Below are 23,435 nucleotides of genomic sequence, written 5' to 3'. Positions count from 1 at the left end.
TAGGTGGGGGGAAGGGAGACGAGAAAGCTGCAAAACGGGGACTCCAGGGCCAGGCGGTCACCAGTCGTGCCCCTCCCCCATCCCTTCCTCATTCACTGGGACCGAGCAGAGTTTTCCCAGAGCCCCAGTGCACAAAGAAGGCAGCTTGCAAACAGGATGTTGTATTAACCTGAAACTCTTGAGTTTCCTTAGATTTGGTTCGGTCAAATCTCATCCCCCTTCCTCCCCGCCCTCACCTTCTCTTCCAGATGAATTTTCCTCTATCCACTTGCACACCCCCTGGGCTCTTTTTATAGGTTTTTTTAAATCTAATTTTATTTCTTCATCATCCCAAGGAGGGGCTCGCATTAGCCACGGGGCTCGGCCCTCCCCACCCCTCCCATCGGGCGACGGATGATTTATCCTTCTAGACAGCCCAGTGTCCCACAACCTCTGGTGTGTTTTTTGGAAGCTATGCAGCAGCAGCAGCAGCAGCCCCATTACGCCTCGGAACGGGCAGCACCGCCCTTCCTTCCCCTTGGGCCCTGGGCGGTGTTGCAGCAGCAGGTTTGGGAGGCGGGGTGGGGTGAGGGGAAGGCTGGGTGGGGGTGTGGGTGTGTGCATGGAGGGGAGGTAAAGGAGGGAGGGGGATCCTTCGGAGCGCCGTGCCGGACGCACGCCTGATGCCCCGCGGCCCCCAGCAGCAGCGGCAGCAGCAGCAGCGGAGGGAAGGGCAAGTTTGGCATCTGGGGCGGAACCCGGCTCCGGATAATAATGAGTGTCTGTAAGTCTGTCCCTGGGTGACTGGGAAGGGGGAGGAGGACAGGGCGGGGTGGCAGGGAGGAGGAGGGGAAGGAGGAGGAGGGAAGGGCGGGGTGGCAGGGAGGGGCGGAGGGAGTCCGTGCGTGTTTGTGTGAGTGACTCGTCCGACCCCTCTCGGCTGCTGCCGCCGTCGCTGCCTCCACCCTAGTGGGTGGGGACCCCGCCCCGCCCTGCCCGGGCTGCGGCGGCGGCTCCCTCTCTCCCCCTCCCTGACCCTCCCACCCGAGGTCCCAGCCTCTACTTACCCGGCCAGCCCTGGGAGGCTCGCAGAGCGAGCGGCGCCGGCGTCATGTGACGGCCCCGGACTTGGTGCCAGGAGCCTGGGAGACTGAGCGCGGCAGGGAGAGAGAGAGAGAGAGAGAGAGACCGCGAGGGAGCGAGCGAGCAAGCAAGCAGCGAGAGCCGTGCACGCAGCGCGCCGAGCAACTGGGAGACGGGAGCCGGGAGCCGGGAGCCGGCAGCCGGCAGCCGGCAGCCGTACAGGGAGGCATCCACCTCCATCCCCGCCGGAGACGGGGCCCGCCGCCCCGCGCGCCCTCCTTCCTGACCCCATTCTTTCCCTCCTCCTCCTCCCCATCCTTGGCGGCCGTGCATGGTCGCAGGACTTTTCCGCTGACACTGTTGCATTTGGGGGATTAAAGGAAACCCTGATCCTGGGCTTTTATTTCCTGCCTGCTGCGCTCAGCACTACGGCGCTCAAAGTAAGTTTTCCCTGACAAATATATATGTATGTATGCATATATACATATATAATTATAGAGAGACAATATACATCCAGACCGACCCTTGGAGCCCGTCTCTCTCCCGTGCATCCCCCCCCCCTCCGTGGACGTGTCGGGATAGAGGGAGTGTGTGGGGGGGGTGCAATTTTTTTTTTAGCCCCAATAGAAAGTGCAACAGATAATTGCACTGGAGGGGGGAGGATAGGGCCCCGGGTTTCGTGGTCGAAAGTGTGGGATTGATGAGACAGAGAGAGAGCCCGTGCAAATCCGGGGGTTTACCCCGCTGCGGTGTCGCCGGTGGTGTGCGCGCTGGGGGGGGGGGGGGGGCGGCGTGAAGGACGGGAGGGGGGAACCCAAGGTGTTACACCTGGCTTGGCTTTAACCCCATCCCCCCCCCCCCCCCCCCCCCCATCCCGGCCCTGCCTTCCTTCTTTCTTCCTCCCCAGTAGAAATCTGTGTGCTTGGTGTGTTGCAACCTTGTTTCAAGGAAGGTAGACTGGACACACACTCACACACACGAACGCGAACTCCTTTCCTGGCCCCCTCCCCCCCTTCTCCCTCCTGCTCCTCCCCTTCACCTCCCCCCATCTCCCACTCCCACCCCCACCTCCCCCTCCGGGTAGGCTGCCTCGGACAGTGTCGGAAGTTTTCCTCGGGGCTTCTCTGAGAGAGCGGAGAAGGAACTTGGTAGGGGACTCCGGAGCACTTTTCCTGGAGACGGAACCGGGAGGCTGGGGGAGGGGGACGATGTTGGAACTGGCCGGCGCTTGTCCCGCTTCTCCAAACCCAGCCACTCCTCGGGAAGGGGGCAAAGACCTGGATGTTCCTGGGATTGTCTCCGTTGAGCTTGCTGGGCGTCCTGCGTGGAGAAGCCGCCGCAGGTCCTGCCTTTGCAGGAGTGCTTTTTGGACACTCATCCTGGTGCTCGTGGAGGAGCCTAGTTACTCCTCCTAGAAAGTATCACCTCAAATTTCAGACTATTCCTGGGGACTAAACTAGTGTCTGTGTATTGCATGTGTGTGGCCATCGATATGAAGCTATGAACTTGTATAGTGTGATATAAATGCAAATATTATAGAGACGCCCCCCCCCTTTATATAGGACAAGGAAAATAGGATTTCTCTTTAATCCCCCTTCAGTTTTTTTTTTTTAATTCATATGACTCCACTTTTGTTGGGAAAAAAACGAGAAAGGAACTTAGCTTTTGAAGAAGTAGCTCTCTTTCAGGGTAACTGGAAAAAAATCTTGGGTATTGATTGGAGCATCCGGTAGGCATTATCATAGCTTAGACTCAACTGGTCCCTTTGATGGAATTAATTGGGAATTCAGATGTTTAACTCCAGCCCTCCATTTCATGTACTTTAAGGTATATTCATTATTTGCCTACAGGTTTTTCTTTGCACCATTCTGTACTTCTTTTTTTTTTTAATCTTGGTGAAAAATATAAAGAGGTACTGTGATTTCATTTAGATTTAGTTGCTGTGTGTATTCTGCAAAATCAGATGAGTAGAATTGCTACTAACAGGTTTTCCCACAAAAATAGCTGACATGTTAGTGTTTTATATATTAGTGAGTATCTGGATTTGATAACCTGTCTACCCCTAAGGAAGATTTGGGGGTGGGGAGAGTTTTTAGTACGAAAGCATTAACACATCCCTAAAGTACTGGGAGTTCAGTTCAGTAGGGTTTTTTTGGGGGAGGGAGTTAATTGAATTTAGAGGGGTTTTTTTTGGAGGGATAGCTTTCTTAGGTGACTACTTCAAACATAAATAATACTGACTTTAGCTGTTTTAAAAATCTGAATTGATTTTTTTTATTCCCTTAAACTTTGTGGGTACCAAGTTTACTCATTTTCAGAGCTAGAAGACTATTCTGCAAAGTATCTGTACATGAAATGTATTCTGTAATGTGGTCCATGAAGATGTACTGTATAATGTAAGTGATTTTGTATATGTTTGAGTTTTGTTTGAATAAAGTAAAACAAGTATGAAAAAAACCACCGTATGAGAATAACAAAATCCAGACATTAGGGCAAATAGTAAAATAACAATATGGCTATCTGTATAGAAATTTATCTACTTGTGATTTGGAAAGTTTCTAAATTCAGATCAATGTTTTTGGTTACTATGGTCACAGTGATGCCTTTTTTTTTTTACTTTTTCAGTATGTCTCCACACATGGTTTTCTAAATGTCTAAGTCCGACATTTCTAAGAGGCAACAAAGGAATAATTTAAGTAAGGAAAGGTAATAAAGGTGGAGGATCGTATAGTTAAAAGAATTCTTTTTCTAATCACTATTTTTCCATTAATAAATTTAGTACCATCAGACAGATTATATAACATCTCTACCAATGAAACCCCAGGTATATGTATGTGTGTGTATGTATATATGTGACTTAATCAATACAGTGAAATTTAGGGTTATTCTGAGTTTCCTACCTTTTTTTGCTGTGGCTATTCAGAACTATGAATGAATGAATGAATGAACCTGATTTGATGAGTATTTCAGTAACTGTGATCCCATTGTGTTCATAGTAATGCTGGGAATGGATCTTTAATCTGTGTTCTTCACTGATTTGTTCAGTCATCACCTACTTCTTCCCCTCTTATCTACCCTCCCACCCCCCAAAACAAACAAACCAACCTGTTTTGAGCCATCTTAATAGAAGTAATGGGCAGCCTTATGAAAAATTGTGCACCAGTTGGTACTTGCTCCTTGAGAAGGAGAAAGGGACAAAAGAAATCTGGGAGGGAAGGCTGGTGTTAATTATGATGGGCTCTCCTGTCTGAATGTTCACTTATGATGTTTACTGTATGTGGTAGCTTATATTTGTAAATAGGGTAGGTCCCATGTATAGGCTGGTGTTGTTATTCACACCCATCGAACAAACACCTCCACCCCCTGTTGTTTTAAAAACTCCAGCTGCTCATGAATATAGGGTCAGGGAGGGCCGGCTAAATGTTTCTCTGCTTTCTCTCCAGCACAGCCAGCAGAGCTGTTTCCTGTTCTTTGTTTCAAGGCTGGGGTTTGCGTCATACATTCCTAGTGGCATATGTGTGCTCTTTCCTGTTTCAGGCTGTTTTCTGGTAGATCAGTAGCCCAGACCAGGCCCCTTGTCCCTGCCCCTTAACTCCCAATCCCCACCCAGGGAGTTATCATGTCTCCACACACTCATGATTGCTTAAGATGCCTGTATTATGTCATAATGAGAAGTCAGTTAACCTTTTTACACACACGCCCCTTTACTTCAGTGTGTTTATATGTGTGAATAAATTTTCCATTTTTATTTTAATCCCAAATTATGGTTTTTGATGCATATGCACTATTTGGGGAGGTTTCTGAGTGTTTTTTGTTTTGTTTTCTCTTGGGATGCTTTTTGTATTGAGAAATGTATTCTGCCCTGAAGATACCACTTTCGGATTGGGATGAACCATATATAGCTTTGTGCAGATAAAGACTCATCTGATAAAGATGGTCTACTTTGTTCAGTTTTAACACAAGATACTATTCAAACATAGGTGGTTACTCTTTAATTGGAGGATTCAATTCTCAGCTTACATTTTGAAGAACACATCTTTTTTTTAATTGCATTGCATTACTGAAGAAAAACCAAGATAAATTTTTTAAGGGGACAATCAAGTTTTTTTATTATCCTGGATCTGACTTCAGAAAAGGATTAAAAGTGAAAAATGAGAATGAAAGGAGAGCTGGAAATGAGGAAACTTATGATGCTTTGGGAACTCCTTTAAGAACTTCATAAGGAGAATTTTTCGACTTGGAGCATTGACCACTTTTATATGTCATTCCATAGATTGCTATAAATTTTTTTCTATGTACTATTTGCAGTTTAACATTTCCGTTTAGCTTTTTTTAAATGTACATTTACAAATTATTTTCCTCTAACCTCTACAGAAACTTAATTGTTAAGGAAAAGTTTTAATTAGAAGAGAAATAATTTAATTTTTGGCAAGTTTTTATGACTTTATTGACCTTTAGTGGATTTTAAATTTTCTTTCCATAAGAGAGAGTTGTACAATGACATTAGATCCTTTTGTATAGTAGCATTCATCCATAAAGTTTTATAGAAAATAATTTTCTATTTATATTCAGTATCTGAAAAATTTATTAATACCTGTGACAATCTAGGAGTCTGCTTTTAAACAGCACAGTATCCATTTTATCTTCACTTTATGACTTAAATGGTAAGAAAGATGTTGGAACCTAGTAGGCTAAGTAAAAGGTAAGCTTTCTTTTAGCAGATGTTGAAAGGGGGCTAAAATTGTGTTTTCTTTTGGGGAGAAGAAAAGCAAATGTTAGAGATTAAGCCATCCTTTGGGCAGTGAGCCCTTAAAATCCAAAACTTTTGTGTTTTCATTCTAAAGCTGCTTGCTTCCAGTCCAAAATATGGTGTTTGGCAGACATGCCTTCAGACAGAAGTTTAACTCTTCCTCAATAGGTTTCCCTAATTATTGTTTCCCTTTGGGGGATCTCATTAATGATCCTTGGCTTCAGAGGGAACATGATAGATAACCAGCAAGATAAAACTTTAGCAAACTTCTAAATGATAAACTCAAAAATAATGGGGGGAAATTTTAGTGATGTCTGGTACACAGTCATTCTAATTACTAACAAACATTGGTATGCTGGGGAATGACAGCCTCATCTCTTGAGAAAATCCACATTTATTTAATCATTTTTCCATTCGTCTTTGTTCTTCCTCAGTGAAATCCCCTTGGATACTTATCTCCACCTCCTTTTGCTCTCTAAATCTCCATCTTTCCATAAAATTAACAAGCTGAATTGTTTGTTCTTCAGCTTTCCTAGATGCTAACTTCATACACTGTTGTCAGATCTATTCATGGGTGACCCAGTTTTGTTTGAGAAAGTTAAAAAAAAAAAAAAGCAAATTCATCCTTAAAAACTAGGAAATGGCATTATTTTGGCATTTTTCTTTTAAAAGGGATTGAAATTGGCCCAAACATTCAGCTCTTTTATTTCCCAGGATTTCTTCCTTAAAACTTAAGGCCTGGTTTATTTATCTATGTGAGTCCATACCAGATTAATTTTAAAGTCATGTGCATGAGAGGATTATTAGACTATTCAGCATACTTGTTTTTAGAAGTCTGATCTGTTCACTTTACTAGACTTTGTTTCTCCTCTCCAGTGCAGAGACAGGAAACCAGACAGCAGTCTGCCCTGATAAGGCAGGGTATTGTCTAAGAGAGGTAGCCACTGCTTTTTTCCCCCCTCCATTCTCCTCCTTCCTTGGAGTCTAGTGATGATTAAAATAAAGGAGACACAGTGATGTGCAAATCTTTGATTTCTGAATCAAAAGTCTGGATGAGTTCTATATACCTCTAGATAAGAATGTAATTGATTTTTAACCGGTCTTATATAAATTCTGGGAAATGTGCCATTTCTGTGCAGTTTTGAAGTTAATCTGTATGCTTATAATTTAGGTGAAATTTTTTAGTCTCAGAATAAACTAGTGTTTAAAAAACACAAAGCAAGATGGGGAAGCTTTTTCCCCCTGTTGCTTACTCAAGAAAAGTACTACCTCATTCTTCCATTTTTTTTTTCCTGCCCCATCTTTTACCATCATCTCTCCCACCTCCAAAGGAAAAGAAAGGATGAGAGACAGACAGTAGTAAAATGTAGTAAATTAATTGAGCATTAAACCATTTACATGCTTGAGGCTGGACCATATTCCAGCCAAATCCTTGGGTCTAGGCCAGAATTAGAGAGAGGGGAATGTGAATCAATCATCTGGAAGATCTAGAGGGACCTAGGTTGGTTCTGGGACACCCTTGAGATTGTTGATGATCTTTGGCTGGCCTGAGATGTCCCCAGGGATGACTAGGGGCCAGTCTAGACCTAAATCTAAGGAATTTAGCCAGAACCAGACTGACCTCAGAACATCAGTGAGTCAGTCATTCAGCTCAGTACATTCTACACAAAAAAGGTCTGCCTGTAAATAAAGGTTTTTTTTTTTTTACCTTCCTGAGCCTATTCTTTATTTTTTCCCTCAACTACTGTTCTTTGAGCTTAATCACCTAACTTTGTTCCCTTATCTGTTTCAGTATTTTGCATCCTGACACTCTCCAAAGCTTCTCTTTCCAATACCACTTTTGTGAAAACATTCTTAAAAGTGAAGGCTATCTGTTATCTAATCTAGAAGAGCAGTTTTTCTCCAACTTTGTTCCTGTTAATTGTTTAGGATAATTTTTAGTAATAATAATTTATTAAATAAAGTTATAATTTTAATCATTTTAGACTATGATCGTTTTTTATAACCAGATTGGGGGCAGGGGAATTCTATTTTGAGGTTCATTTCATTCAATAGTGATCTCTTAGACACCTATTATGAGTAGGGTTGAAATTTGTGAAGTTCTTCCGGGGATCAAACCTGAAAAAAGCATTTACAATCTGATTTCTTGCCCTGGAACTTTGCTGTGATACTGATAAAGAACAGAGTTCAGAAGAAGGCAAGTTTTTCTTGGACCCCATCCAGTGAGGTGTCATTACTGAACTGCCAAAAAAGAACCTCTTTATAGGATGATTTCACCTAAAAGACAGGGCCACAGCATGGGCTGCAAGGGCGTCATTACATAGAAGGATCTAAAATAATTAGGCCTATTTCTAGTCCTGGCTACAATTCAGACAAGCTGTTTGATCTTGGGCAGGTCTTTCCACCTCTGTCCCTCTTATTTCCTCATTTCTAAAATGGGGATGAAAGTGCCTGACCCTTCTAACTTCATAGAATTACAGTGAGGATTTCCGTATTGACTTAGATAAAGCTGCCAATTTTTCCTTTGGATTTTTATGGACAAAAGTACAGGTGTGTCCGAGAAACAAAATAATAGCTTTAAGTTTGGATGCCTAGCTTGTTTCTTTTGCTTATTTATAAATCCAAGAATGATGGGACTGGGGCTATAATTAAGTGCTTTGGGGGAAGGGTGGCATTGAGAGACTGCCCCAGTTGAGCTGAAACTAAAAGTCACCAGTCTATCTTCTCCCTTTACTCTCCCTTTACGTGCTCGTGCTTGTTCCCTGGAATTATTTTAGGGGCTTCATTAATAATAAATTCCTACATGTCCACAAAGGGATGAGTGCTGTGGCCTAGGAGCTGTGAACTTCAAGTTACATTTGTCTACCATCTCCCGATTACAAACATTTCTTTAGAAAGGTCCATTCCACTTAATTAGGGAAAAGCAGTGTACCCATTGAGTTCTTATTGGTTAAGATAACAATATTGGCTGGAGAATCTTGGAAAGTCACAGTTCCTGCCTTTCTTTCCTCAGTGGATTGCCTTTATATCCATTTGACCATTTTTTCCCTACGTCAGTTTTCTCACATTTACTCCTTCTAGGTCTTATACCCTTAGAGATGGCTTCAAACTTCCTTTGAATGGTCCTGGGCTGGATGTAAACTCTGTGAGGGCTGGGACTGTTTTACCTAAACTTTCTGTCTGGCTCATATTTACCTATGTACCCATTACCCCACCCTCATCCTTTGTACTTAAGCTCCTTGAAGAAATGGATTGTTGTTTTTGCCTTTGTATCTCAGGTATCTGACAGTCACCTATGTTGTAGATGCATACTTGAGTATTTGTTGAGTTTTTATTACTTGGACTACTCAAACATTTCCAAGTAAAGATTCACATTTTATGAACTTTGAAGTTCACAGCAACTTTGTGTGGCCAGCAGATCCAACAGATATTCACTTCTCCACTCTCTTTCCCAAGGGTTCTGGACTTGACCAGTTTCTTATGAGGGGGTTGGTACTAGAAATACTTTGTACCTCAGATCTATTATCCTAAGCCACACTTGGTTTAATACATGCTTGTTGACTGACCTAGCCTACTTACCTCAAAAGGAGTTTTGTAAGAAAAGTATTTTGTAAACCTTTAAACACCATCTAAGTGTGAAAGAGGGATGGATGGTGAAGAAAATGAATCATTTCTCTTTCAGTCAAGTTCTCTTTCAGCTCTGACATCCCATTATCATTTTTATATAGATCTGGTCATGCTACTCATATGCTTGAGAATTCAATTTTTTCCAAATATTCAAATATTTCTGCCTCTCTAATTCTGCCTAATTTCAGAAACTTATTGTGCATTGCTCTGCACTGTCTAGGTGCTTAATAAATGTCTGTGGGAGGAAGGGAGAGGAGATAAATTAGATTTTTTAACAGGAACTTCGATCTTTTTATATAGTCCGTGATTAGGGGAGAGGCTCGAATCAGGTGACTGGCTATTGCACTGATCTAGGTTTGAGGCAATGTGGTCGTGGATTAGATTTTTGGCTTTGGAAATAGAAAGGAAAGGAAAGACAAAGGAAGAATTGAAGATGTGAAGGCCTGATGAGTTCTTTTTTTGGGGTGGGAGGAAAGAGAAGAGAAGGGGAGGAATTAAGCATGATCCCAGGGTTTCCAGCCTGGGTAATTGGGAGAATTGTGTGCTATTGATGAAAAAATAGGGAAGTTCATGAGGGAGGTGGGGAAGAGGGGAAATATAAGGGGCTTATTTATAGACATTGAATTTTATTTTTTTTTTGTTTTTATGTCAGATGTTTTTGTTCTAAACTTTACTGTTTCTTAAAGGGTAAGTGCAATTATGAAAATATACCCTTGCCTTTGGTCCTAAGTCCATTGAGATGTTTGGGGAAAAAAATTCAGGAGCCTTCAGTAAATTACCACAGTCATAGATGATACATTTTGGTTATTTACAAGGTTGCCAGCTATCCCTGTTCAGGCCGGAATTTCCAGGAACTGGCTACTGACTGAAGCCAATTAGGCCCTCCCATCCTCCCACACCCAGCTGGGTGGGACACTGGGTGGGGTCCCCTCCAGGGTGGAGCTGGGTGGGACTCCAGTTCTAGTGAGATGTGGTAGGCAAAGATGAGAAATTAAATACACCAGGGAAAGATGAAGAATGATGTGGTCTGCTGAAGGGTTGCTGTGAGCCTTCTAGAATTGATTATATAATACTTTACAGAAAAGGATAATCAGCTCTCACTATAAGCTGTGTGAGATACAGTCTGAGGAAAGCAGGCTACGAATGATAGGTAGTTAATCTTAGCTTCCCAGGATCTTAAAAGGCAAAATTGTCAAATAATTTAAAGAGAATCAGTATGTAAACCTTAGTAGGGAAAATGATAAGCGTTTGCTAAAGTTTCTTTAAGAAGGTGTGGATTGCTGCTAACAAGGGGGTTGAATTTGAGAGTTGACCTTTGATAAAGGATTTGTATGTGTGGATTTTTCTTTCCTTTTCTGAGACTTCGGTCTAGAAATGGGGAGGGATTTTGCTTGGACTTTACCTTTGCACCTGTCCTTATTTACATGCAAAATCAATTGCTTCACTTGTCTTTCCGAAGTACAGGGTGTGGGCTGAATCTTATCAAAAGCCATGTCCTGTTTGGACAAGTCGTACTGCTTTGGCCCAGATCCATTGGGTGTAGCAAAATGGGTGGGAGCCCGGAAAGTAAAATTGAGTGGCTCGAAAGGAGAGAGAAGGCAACAGAAAGGAGACAGGATGGGAAAGTTTGCTTAGTGGATCATTGTATTTAATCTAAAACTAAATAATTAACTTTTATCTCCATTTAAGACATTTTAATGCAAAAAAAAAAAACTGGTTTAATTTTTGAGGAGCAAAGACTCCCAAAATGTTCCATATGGTTTTTAGTTTCATGCAAACAGTCCAGACTTGTGGTTTCTGAAGATAGTAAGTCACAGAAGTAAAATTAATTTCCAAGTAACTAAAAGCCCTTTTTCCATTGTAATATTGGAAAGATGGGACCTGACTTAAGATGATGTTTGGGGTGGGGGGATCCTGCTCCTACTTCCATGGGAACTAGAGTGAAGAAAACTTGGAACATTTACAGCCTTTGGCAGTCAAGTAAGTGGAGGGCATGGGGGTAGGGGTGGTAGGGAAGAAAGGCCTAAGGTGAAACTGGCCAATTTCATTGGTGACTCTCTTGCCCAAGAATACTACCTTCCCCTTCCTGGCCAGAATTTCTTTTAATTTTGTTACCCCAACTTGGTTTTTTATTTGCTGTATTAATATGCTCTTTTAAAAATTACAACTGGACTGGGAAGGGTAAAGGCCCTAGTATCCATTTACATATTAATTCTTTCAAATTGCTTTCATCCTAATACCTAGTTAAGACCAGCTGAATTTGAGAGAAAATGGGTTTTGACTAGAAGGGAGAAATACTTCTGTAGCATATGGGTATATGTTGGGGGAGGGTAGTCCGTCTCAGTGGGATTTTGCAGTTGGAAAAAGACTTAAGGCCAGGGCTTGAGAGGAAGGCCGGACACCAAGGAGGCAGAGAAATGGAAGGAAAAAAAAAACATCCTCCCACTTCTTCACCAAATGGCCCCCTGCTCTCAGAACTCAGGCTTAGGGACCAAAGAAGAACTTTGTGGCTTAAGCAGGCTTTTTGAAGGCTAATGGGAACTTTTATAACATTTTTCTTTGGGGGAAAATGCATTTTTGATTTCCAAAAAGCTTACTTCTAAAACTTTAGAGCACAATCCTTTCATCAATCGGGGGCTACTTTGGAACCTTGGAGAGGAGTTGGAGACCAGATAATGGGATTGGTACTCTAAAAGTTCACTGAATGGCTAACACGAGCATTTTACTAAATTTTTAGCAAAACACTGGCCCTTGCCTTGACAAACTGAAAGAGAAGAGCATGATAAGGGAAAGGGAATTGCAAAGCTACCTTTCCTCCTTTTGAGAGAAAGTACTAGGATTCTTTGACTTTTTTTAAAACCTTTTTCAGCCATCCCCATGCTTCCTCAGACAGTTTGACATGGAAACATTTGTTTTTGTTTTCATGTTACCTTGGTGGTGTATGTCCTAGATTTTCACTTTCTCCTTGAGAGCTTAAAGTGTAATTTATATTCAACTTTAATAATCCTGTAAATTAGGGAAGTTTTTTTGCCTAAAGAGGTTTGTTTGTTTGTTTTTTAGAATTCAGACTTTGTGGTTTGGTTGTGAATAAATAGATTAAAAATTAAAGTTAAAACACAAGTGTAACTGATTAGGAAGCTTTCCTAAGGGGGGAAACAGTATCATATACACTTGGAGGCATATTCCATATCTCTGGCGACCTCTTTAATAGAGTCTATAACAACTAAAGTTAAGTGATTTAAAATTCCCCTACATAAATCAACCTTACTTGATTTGCAACATGGTGTATGGATGGATATAGCCTGCCATCTATTGGAACGAAGAAGAAAAGCAGTTGGGTATAAAGTCTTTCTTACTCAGGAAGCCTAGGTTCTGTAGCAATATAACATTTAATAAAACAATCCTAGAGCACTACACTACACCACACAGTCCTTATTTAAAATCATGTTACACAAACAACCCAGGTTCTCCCGGTGCCTAAATTACTTCTGAGACATTGACTAGACACTTTGGGGGAGAAGTCCGTCAACTTTTGGGGTCAAGAGAACAATAGTTAAAAGATTAATACTGTTTATAAAGATTCCAAACCAAATTATAGATTGTTTGATATATTTTAATTTTTATATTTTTATTCATGATAGCTCTGGGGTGGCCTGTGCAACCATCATACCTTGACTTCTCCCCAGTTCCCTGGTCTTTTGTGATACTCCATCAGTAAATATTTCTTTATGCATATCTATCCTATGATGGTCTCCTAAAAGTCTAATATTAATTTTACAGAAGAAACTAATTTCTAACAAAGGGGTGCTAAGCTTATGGATCTAGTAAGCCGGATAACACACTTGGGCTTTTTTGTACTAACATGGTAGTTAGTACTTGAGAGGTGAACTCTGGGATAGTGCTTCATCATGAGTTCAGCATTAAAGAGCTCATAGACTTAGTGCTTTATGCTGGATTTTTTATTTTCTTTTGTGATACCTAGTGTCTTGAAGACATTGTACTTTATTGATGTATTTATTTCTCTAAAGGTAGTTAGTTTATGTCATGGAGCTATAATATTAATAGATAGTAAAGTTAGAAAGTTAATTTAAGTATCAGAAGATCTTAATAAAAGCATCATCTCAAGCAGCAATGTTATATTAACTCTAGGCACAGAGCTGGAAATACTTAAAAGGGGCTTACCTTTTAGTTGTGAAGGTAAATCATAAGTTAAATAGAAAGTGTAAATAGTAGTACCAGAAAATGAGAAATTGCTGGACTATGCATGATGTAATTAATAAATGATTTCCATGGAGAGTAATTTCTGGAGGAGCACAGAGAAATGAAGATCAGAAATGATCATCAGTTTGGAGGGGTTCAAGTTCTCCTAGAGGAGATGGATTCTGACCTGGGATTTGAAGTATTGGTAGAATTTGGAAGAATAGGGAGGTTTCTGGAAGGGAAAAAAAAGTGTGGGCAAAAGGGCAGAGAGTAGGAAAGGCAAGATATGTTTTAGGGAGATAGTAAGCTATTTTGGCTGGAGTGGAGGGTTCTTGAAGGTGAATAATGGAGATAAAGCTGGCTGGACAGGTTACAGAGAGCCTGGAAAAGCAAGCCAAGGTGTCTAGGCTGTTTATCTGTGTGCATTTGGGAGATGTTGACAGATTGTGGGTAGAGAGGTGCCTAAGGTATTGGAGATAAGGTGTGACAGAAGGGGACTGGATGAATTGAAGGCATTGACTTCTTTTTGATACAGACTCCTGTGGATCATAGGTTCCAGATATAGAGGTTATCTAATCCATCTCCCTTATTTTATGGATGAGGAAACCGAGGCCCAGAGACAGTGATTAACCTTCCCAAGGTCATCTACAGTACAGAAAATGGAAAGGTGGATTTTGCTCACATGTCTCTTGGCTCCAAATCCAGGGCCTTCTCTACTATTCCATATTACCTGATTCTTTAGGACCAGCCCTGCCCTCACATGATTGGCATTGAAAGCCCTCTACCTTCTTGGCCCTTGCTAACTTTACCATTAAAATAAACTTTAGCATCTTATTGACCTCTTTCCACTATATTTAGGGACTGATTTAGATGTGCATTTTTATACACATTATCTAATTTAATCCTTACCAGAAGCCCTGTGAGGTAGGAAACAAAGTATGAGCCTTTTTTGTTTGTTTTGGGAGGGAGGGTTGTTTTTTGTATTTTTGGAGGGGGGAAGACAAGGCAGTTGGTTACATGACTTGTCTAAGGTCACACAGCTAGTAAGTATGTCAGGTGTCTGAGGTCAGATTTGAACACTAGCTCTTTTCTTTAGGGCTCCTTATTTCTAACATGGACACTTTTTCTTGTGAGACTGTGCTGTGCTTTTTAATGTGAGAGCTGTTGGAAGAGGTATATAAATTATCTATTTCTCACGTATGTGTAAGACTTGGACCTCATACAGGGTGTGAGCCCTGGGACAAAGTTCACCCTTGCCTATTCCCATATTCCAGGTGATTCCAATTCTGTAGCAGTTCCTGTATCTACATGGTGAAGACAAATGTGATGTGATGCACCCCACATCCCATGAGCTTCATTTTGCAGATAGATCCCGACTTAAGAATCTCTTTGTTGGCTTTTAAAATGCTTTAAGATTAGGTCTGTATCTGTACTAAGAAAGCCAGGCCTGCTTGGCTGTTCAAAAGTAGCTTCACACACACTTTCAGAATTGGAGTGGGAAGGAGAAGGGGAGTTACATGTTTCACTGGAGGAAATTCTGGTTGACTTATCGTCTGGTTGGGACCATACAGTCTGGTTTTGATTATATAAAATGGCATCTTTCTTAAGTAAAGGAAGCAAATTCCAGACATTCCTAGTAGTGTATAAATATTGGGGGGAGTATTTTTATTTTAATTTTGGGGTACCAGTTTATGTTTGGAATCAATTTAGGTGTTTTCAGCTGTATACCTTTCTTTTTATTTTCTAGACAAAACACAAGAACATCTTAGAGGATTTAACTAAAAGAATGCTGATGTTTGACCCTGTCCCTGTTAAGCAAGAGGCAATGGATCCTGTCTCAGTGGTAAGATCTGTCAAAGATGAAAGTTTGCTTTCCTAATTCTCTTGTTACAGAACCACTCTTGTGTTCTGTTCCTGCTTAAAATTGTTAGCTACCTGATAAGTTTTTATGAATAGAAGGTTTCCCAAAGCCACCAGCGGTAATCAGATAAATGCTTAGATAACACGTAATGGGACTAGCCCATAAGGAACTTCCAGGTGAGCAAAGTCTCTCTTCTGATACAGATAGTCAACTTCTCTGTAATTTATAATTGGTTACCTGGAGACCTGAGAAATTAAGTGACTTACCCAGGGTTACACAGCCAATATGTGTCAAAGGTAGGTCCTAAACCTAGATCTTTCTGATTTTAGGGGAGCTCTCTATATACCATGCTTCCTTTCATTAAAACTGGTAATGAGAAGTGGATAATAGATTTCTTTAGCACAGTAGAGGTAACAGTGAAGGACTCAAAGCTTAACCTTTTTTAAATACTTCATAGAGGGAAAATCTGATAGTGCCTTGTGTAGAGTTCTATAATGTTCGCAACTTGCACTCACTCCTGTTTCTGTATTTCCATTAAATATAAAATTAAATTCAATGTAATTAATTGTAAAACGTGTCAAGTATAAAATGCTTTGCTTAAGACAGCAATTCATATCAGAAGCCTGTGAAGCTGTAACTGTTGAATAAAGGCTGGAAAGAAGAAAGACAGGCCAGGACACTTTGACTTTGTGAATAGGACTAAGCTTTGTTTTTCTTGGTTAATCTTGTGATAGGGCAGGGATTTCTAGCTGAATGATCTTGAGCAAACATCCCTGAATGATTTTGCCTCAGTTTTGCCATCTGTAAAATTGGTATGTTGATCCATTGTGAAAAAAGTTAGCCTTAAAGTGCCCTATCAAGCAAAGCTGTTCTATTGTTAATTTGTTCCTTATAACACTTAATACAGAATTCAAATCTGTTGACTCTGGTTGCCATGTTGGCTCAGCCATCCTTTATCATCATGAATACTTTTAGGAAACTTTAGGCAGCTTTGGCTACCAGTCATTTGTCTGATTAGTTATTTGGCCTTAGAGTAACCTGAATGAGTTAACTAGGCAAAAGTCCCAGACTTCAAAAAAGGGGAATAGTTGAGCTTTGGGAGGTTCCAGCTTAGTCAATATTAAATAACAACTCTTACTCTATCTTCTTCTCTCTCCTTTCTTTACTTCCATGTGCTTGGAAAATACTCACAAAGGGAAAAACTTGGACCAAAGGCTGGTAATAACAAGCTTTTAAAATTAGATCATCTTTATGTATGGGCCATGGCTGTTCCTGCCAAAAGTGTTTATTATACAAGACACACGGGGGTCACTCTGAGGTTGCAGAAACTGAGTTGCCATGGATATGACTATTTGTAATTTTTGGTAGAAAATCTTCATAAAGTAGCCCAGATTTTGAAATTGAATACAATTGCCTACAATTAAGCATAAAGCAGTAATCGTCTTGAAAGAAATACTACTTTATTAGTGAGCGTAGAGTAATTGTGTATTTGAACAGGTTCAGAGAAACTAGCAATGAAAAAAAGTTCATATTTAAATGAAGAATCTTAAAATTGTTTAGCATTAGTAGAATAACAAAAAAACTTCCATTTTTCTTTTCCCCAGCTCTTAACGGATCTTTTTTTTCCTCTGAGCTTTTGAATAATACTAGAGAAAATCAAGGTATAAAATTTCCCCAGACACACTGACAATCCTTAAATGTGAGGCAGTCTGTTAAAATACAAACAACTTTTCAATACCAGAAAATAGGATTAATTTTGTAAATGATGCAGAACTATCAAATTATACAATTTATACAGTGTCCTTCCAGTGCTTTGCATCAGGCATGGAAATCGGTTTCAGGAGTCTAATTTAGGGCAAAAACAAAAGACCTGTATGCTAAGTTAATATAATTGAAATCAAGAAAATTCACCTAACCGCAAAAACTTAAAATGAATTGTGAATTTGTTATTGGTTTCTGTAACATCCTAACTTTTGCTCATAAATAAAATCAAAATACATATATTCTCCATGTCCCTTTGCAACTTATGGTTCCTTTCCATATGTTCTTTTCTTTTACCCAGAAGTATATTGGAATCCTTCAAATTTCTAGGAAACTCAGTTTAGATACAATAAAAATTTCAGTATATTATAATTTAAGGGAATAGGAAATTGCTCTATTTGAACATCTTTCTAAAATAGGTGTATTTCCTATATAGGCAGAAGACAGTGCGTTTAAATTGTATTCCTATGGATCAAATGTCCTCAGGGTCATAGTTCTAAATGCTCATTCTTATTCCACAGAAATAGGAATTTAGCTAGTTTATGCTGAAGCTGGGTACTCATTCTGGTGCCCAGAATGTCTTTCTATCCTCAGTTTCAAATATGTTTTCTCCTGATTTGACTCTTTGTCTTAGGAATAGAATGAAACAAACATTAAAAACAAAAAACAGTAGGTGCTTAATAAATGCCTGTCACCTTGGGTTTGCTGAGATTTTCTTGTAGTTTCAACCTCAGAGTTAGGAGAGAAAGATAAAATTTCTGATTTTATAATAGAAAGCTACTACTCTTTTATGCCACCCCTAACTCTGTGAGCTGGAAGGGAGTTAAAGAGATTGTATAAAACCAGCCAAATTGAGAGTGGAATGGGTGCCCCAGGGTTCCATTGCAACTAAAACAAAAGCCCTGGAGGAATGTTACTGAAATTGAAGGAGGTAGAAAGGGGAAAAAAAAAGAAGGTATTAAATAAGTTCTCTTTATAGAGTTCTGGAGATGACATCTGAAGTCTTGTTTCTTTTATGGTTAAAGAAAAAAGAGAAACCCTCTTAGCCAACAAGTCCCTTATGGAGCTAGAATTATATTTATTGCTATTCTCTACTCTTTTCTAACAGGGCAATTTTATATGAAGTTGGTGAGTCTGGTTGAAAGGGACCTTTCTCTAGTTGTATTTACCTAGAAGGGTGTGACTTTTGCGCTTCCTACATTCCGTTTGTTTATAAATAAACCACACCTTCTTGGTATTAGAACTCCACCCTGGCTGGTCTTGAAGATTCCTTAGATAAGTGAGTCCTGTTCTAGTATATAGTACCACTCACTTTCTTCTAAACGAATTTAAAAAGTGCATTTTTCTTAGTAAAAAGTTGAGGGCGAATAGCATTTACTATGAAATTTCAGAACATAGATATTTTGTTTAAAAAAAAAAACATTGAATTCCTTTGATAGAGCTCTCCTGTGTAGGCTGTTAACAACCAATCTCACATTTTTGGTTCTGGGCAAGTGGTTATATGGAAGAAGTCCACTCTCTTCCTTCCCAAGTCCACCCCTTTCCTGGCTGAACTCCTGCTGGATGAAATGAGTGAAATTGCCTCCTTGGTAGAGTGTGGTGGATGAGCATTAGAGTCAAAATTAAAGAATTTGAGTTCAAATCCTAGCTCTGCTTTTCTATATAACCTTCAGCAATTCATTTACTGTCTCTGGGCCTTAGTTTCTTCACCTCTAAAATGTGGGGGTGGATCATAGAGGTTCTTAATTTGAGGACCATGAGTTTGCTTTTTAAAAAATATTTTGTATTTAAGTAAACTAATATTTTATTTTTATATTTAAATACAAATGATTTGATTTAAATGCCAGTTTTTAATATTTTGGGCTAAGTGACAGCCTCCCTGATAGTCATTTTCCTTCTTTAAGACTGAGAAGCACCAAGCTTCCTTTTCGCCCCATGGGCTGCAGAACTCTTCCCCACACACTGAGAGTTGAAATTCCCCAGCTGTGGTATGTTGCTCCAGTCCTCTCGCTTACATCTGGAACATAATAGCAGCTCTCTCCTTCCAGCCATAAAACCATCTCCTCCGCTGGGAGCCCTGGAAAAAAGAAAGGGAAGGGGAAGGAGAGGTAGAAGAATACCAAGACTAGGGCAGCAGTTCTGGGGGCCCCCCCACTGCTAGGACCTTCTGTTTGTTGTGCAGGGACTGTGTTCCTCCTCCAAGCAGAGAAGGAAAGAGCTAGACCCCATCCAAACTCCACTTTCTGTGAACTGCAAGGTCCATTACCTGCTAATCTGCCATTTGGGATCCTTAACAAAGGATTGCTTATTTAGAGCTGAAGATGACCTTTCTTAAATTAGTGTTTTGTGTCGTGGACCCCTTTGGCAGTACAGTAGAGTCTATGAAACCCTTCTTAGACTGTGGGTTGGTTTTTTTTTAGTAGAATGACAAAGGAAAGCAATAATACAATGCAGTTAACAAAATATTTTTAAAAAACAAGTCCATAGTCCTTAGGTTAAATCCCCTAATCAGCCCTCCCCACATTTTACCTGTGAGGAAACTGAGGCCCAGAGAGGTATTGTCAAAGGTTACTCAGGTAAGGTGACAGTCAGCAGGTGAGCCAAAATTCGAACTCTGGTCCTCTGGTATTCATTATTCTTCATCTATGTGATAGCAAGTAAATATTAAAAGTTAACAATATGATATGGCACTTTAGCTAACTCATTTTATCCTCACAGTGACCCTGGGAGCCAACTGTAGCCTCATTTTTACAGACAAGGAAACTTAATGCTTTGGGTGTTTGTCATACATACAGGATCTGAGCTCAGATCTCAAGTTCAGGTCTGGCACTTTATTCATTGCATCATGCCCCCTCTATCTTACTCCCATTTCACCTTGGACATTGCTGGGGGCATTCCTGGGCTTCCATTACAGTTTCCCATCAAGAGTATTTTATTTTTAACAAAGGAACTCTTAATAACAGGAGCATAGGTGTGGACTTGTAAAGGACCTTAGGGGTTTATCTCATTTGACAGATAAGGGGGTAAACTGAGGCAGAATTTGTTAATGGCTTTTTTTTTTTTACGTCACCTTTTACTGATTGAAACAGACAAAAATTAAGTGGAATACACATTCTGTTGGCATTTTTCTTTCTCTGTTACTGCTGATTAACTTGGCTGATTTTTTCCCCCCTGGTTCTTTTTTTGAGATTTTTTTTTTCACATGGGGAGGAAAGTGCTCACTGCAATCAATTGCTAAACATTTATTAAGCACCTACTATGTTCCAGGCACTATGCTGAGCATTGATGTGTCTTAAAGAACATAAAAGCTTTAAAGCGGAGGAGAAAGCATAACCACAGACATCTGTAATGTACTGTGTGATGTGATCATTATAGTAATTATGGAACAAAATATGACTGGTCTCGTGGATGAGAAAGGCTGGAGGAACAGGCATAGAATCTGGGCTTTAAGGACAGGTACAGATGCAGCAGGTAAAGAGGGAGAAGGACACAGGAAAGTAGTATGAGAATGGTGTGGAGCTCTGGGAAGGCATTTTCAGAGGCAAAGAGTAATTCCTTTTGGCTGTAGCATAGAGTACTATATGGAGTAACAGGAGAAAAGGCTGGGAAAGTACCAAAGGTGGCAGCTTGTGGAATGCCTGGAGCTCCAGAGGAAGGAGTTTTTACCTTTGTTGTATAGAAAATAGGGAGCCAGTGAAAATTATTTGTGCATAGTCATGGCCTGACCCACCCCATCTCTTCATAAGAAATGGAATTCTAGCAACATGTAAAGAAAAGGAAATACAGAAAATCTTCATTATGTACTAGTACTGCTTAGAACTTTGGCTTGGAGAGGAACATCCAATCATATTTTAAAAGCTTCTTTACTTTCCCCCTTTTTAAGAATTTTTTTTTTTTAGACATGCACAGAGATTAGGATAAAATGGACTTTCAACCTTACTTGTTTGTTGGTTTTTTTCTTTAACAGTTAAATCTAAAACCAGTATGTGGATGCATGTTGTAACTTAAGTCCGGATTTTTTCTTAATACCAATTCCTTTTTGTTCTTGCAGCATGCCCATCTTATTTAGTTTGGTCAGTGGGTGACCTGAGAAGAGGGTTCCTTTAGTGTTTTCCTTTTATAAAAAAAAAAAAGGCAATTACATTTGAGCAAACTATTTTTTTTTAAGACCTGCAAATTTTTAAAAAACTTTTTCCCCTCTACATTCAAATACTGTATGAGTGATACATTTTTATGGTAGTCAGGGAGAAGTACTAGTTTTTTTTCTCTCTAGTAATATTCCTGCTTTTGATTTGAGCCCTCTTGGTAATTTGCATGACTTTGTTATAAAGGGAGTGTTTCAAGATGGGTAGGTAATGATTCTCAGGTGATCAGGGCACACACCCAAGGCATACGCCCTCTATGAACCTTTTATCAGTCATACAGTAGGGAGAACTGAATTGCACACAGAGAATGTTCTTCAATATTAAGATAATACTAAATGGTGGTGTAAAACCAAGCTAATTATAATTGCTTATTAGCTCCACCTAAATAATTAAAATAAATGCATCTTTATAAGGTCCAGGCAAACATCTCAGCAGAATTCTTTAGCAAGACAGTTTTATTAATAACTATTGCTTGTCGTCTTTTGTGGTGCAATAAGATTTAAAATAATTAGTCATGTATTCAGACGTGTAGCTAAATCTTGTCTTAAACTTAGTGATTTGTCCTTGTGACCCCTGTGTCCCTAAGTGGTTTCCAGTATTCAAGTGAGAAAACAAGTTATAGAAGAGGAAGGGATTCCTTTGAAACCAAGGCACAAGCCAAGACTGCCCCTGATGTTTATGAAGCTTGGTCTTATTTGTGTTTTTTTTTCTCCCTTAGTTTATAGTTTGAAAAATTTGAGAATGTTATTAAATTTGAAAATCCTCCCCAGCCTAAATTCCTAGTTCTCTGAAACTTGCCACATGGGATAGCAGAAGCCGCTGTCCCATATAGCTACACCCGTCCAATGTGTCCTGTTTGGCTGGCAGCGATACATGAAGCCACAAGGAAGCCTGGAAGCGTAGGGTGCTACTGTGGACCCACGGGACCCACTCCTCCCTGGCAGCTTGGCCACTGTCCAGATTGTCTACAGACACCTAGGGAAGACAGGCAGGACCAGTGTGCTTCATCACAGCCTGGCAGGTAGTTCTGATGTAGACTTCTGAATAGTCTTCAGTAGGAAAAAGTCATCGATGAGAATAAATCAGAGACTTTTTCTTGATTTTGTGTGTGTGTGTGTGTGTGTGTGTGTGTGCTTTAGCAGTATATATTATATTCTGCATGTGTATATATGTGTGTATATACAAATATGTATATGTATGTCTATGGGGTATGTCTATGGGTCATTCTTAAGGGATTGGTACCTCCAGAGGATTAATGAAGTCTTTCGTCATAACATTGTGATGATGTGTGATGGTAGTAATAACTAGCATTTATATAGAGCTTACTTTGTGCATTGTGCTAAGGGCTTAACAGTCATTATCTCATTTGGTCCTCCACACAGCCCTGTGGAGGAGTATTATTATTCCCATTTTACAGATGAGGAAACTGAGGAAAGCAGCAGCAAAGTGACTTGTCCAGGGCCACACAGCTAGAAAGTATTTGAGGTTGTATTTGAACTCTTTCTAATTCCAGGCCCAGCTCTCTGTCCTCTGCACCACCTAGTTACCGCATGGTGGATATAGGGCTCCCCTTGGAGCCAGGAGGGCCTAAGTTCAATTCCTGACTTTGTCGCATATTGTCTGTGTTGACCCTGGTTCTCTAGAGGACTCTCCAGGACTACAAGTTGTATGAAGATGACAGCCTGCATTGATTGGTAGATAGAGAAAGACTCAATAGGGTACACTCAAGTTTTAACCCTGGCCTGCGGTTTGCTCCTTGTAGGATCTTGGGCTCCCACAGTCTATAAAATGAGGGGGGAATTAAATTAGGCAGGTCCTTTATTTGGAGATTATTTTGATTCTAAATCCTGAGTCTGGGCGCAAAACTTAATGTAGAGGCCTTTGTAAGACTGTTTCCATACTTGGACCGACCAGAATATTCAAGGAATGGGATCATCTGGATGATTTTAATCTCCTGCCTTTACCAAGAATTAAACAGAAATCCCTTTTAGTCTCAACCTTTTATTTAAAATCTTTAAATATTTGCTTC

At 40.3% G+C, this 23,435-nt stretch overlaps 1 protein-coding gene across 3 annotated transcripts in view; it reads left to right on the top strand.

Annotated features, from left to right (window-relative positions):
• The first annotated feature begins 654 nt into the window (after nucleotides 1–654).
• Nucleotides 655–23,435, top strand: part of KLF3 (KLF transcription factor 3) — a 40,557-nt gene continuing 17,776 nt past the window's right edge. The window contains exons 1-2 of one of the 3 annotated variants that reach the window (XM_069068531.1): nucleotides 655–763; nucleotides 15,387–15,482. In XM_069068531.1, coding sequence (XP_068924632.1) covers nucleotides 15,426–15,482 — 57 coding nt within the window. In that variant the 5' untranslated portion in view covers nucleotides 655–763; nucleotides 15,387–15,425. Of the gene's footprint in view, nucleotides 764–1,036; nucleotides 1,503–10,056; nucleotides 11,420–15,386; nucleotides 15,483–23,435 lie in introns of those variants that run through there. The other 2 variants (XM_069068508.1, XM_069068520.1) reach the window with 2 other exon arrangements.

The sequence above is a fragment of the Petaurus breviceps genome, unplaced genomic scaffold, assembly GCF_028583685.1.
Source record: "Petaurus breviceps papuanus isolate PSGF00001 unplaced genomic scaffold, PetGlider_PUasm1.0 140, whole genome shotgun sequence".
In the NCBI taxonomy this organism is placed as follows: Eukaryota; Metazoa; Chordata; class Mammalia; order Diprotodontia; family Petauridae; genus Petaurus; species Petaurus breviceps.
The sequence above is the reverse complement of the archived record's forward strand: the minus strand, read 5'-3'. Positions and strand labels throughout refer to the sequence as shown.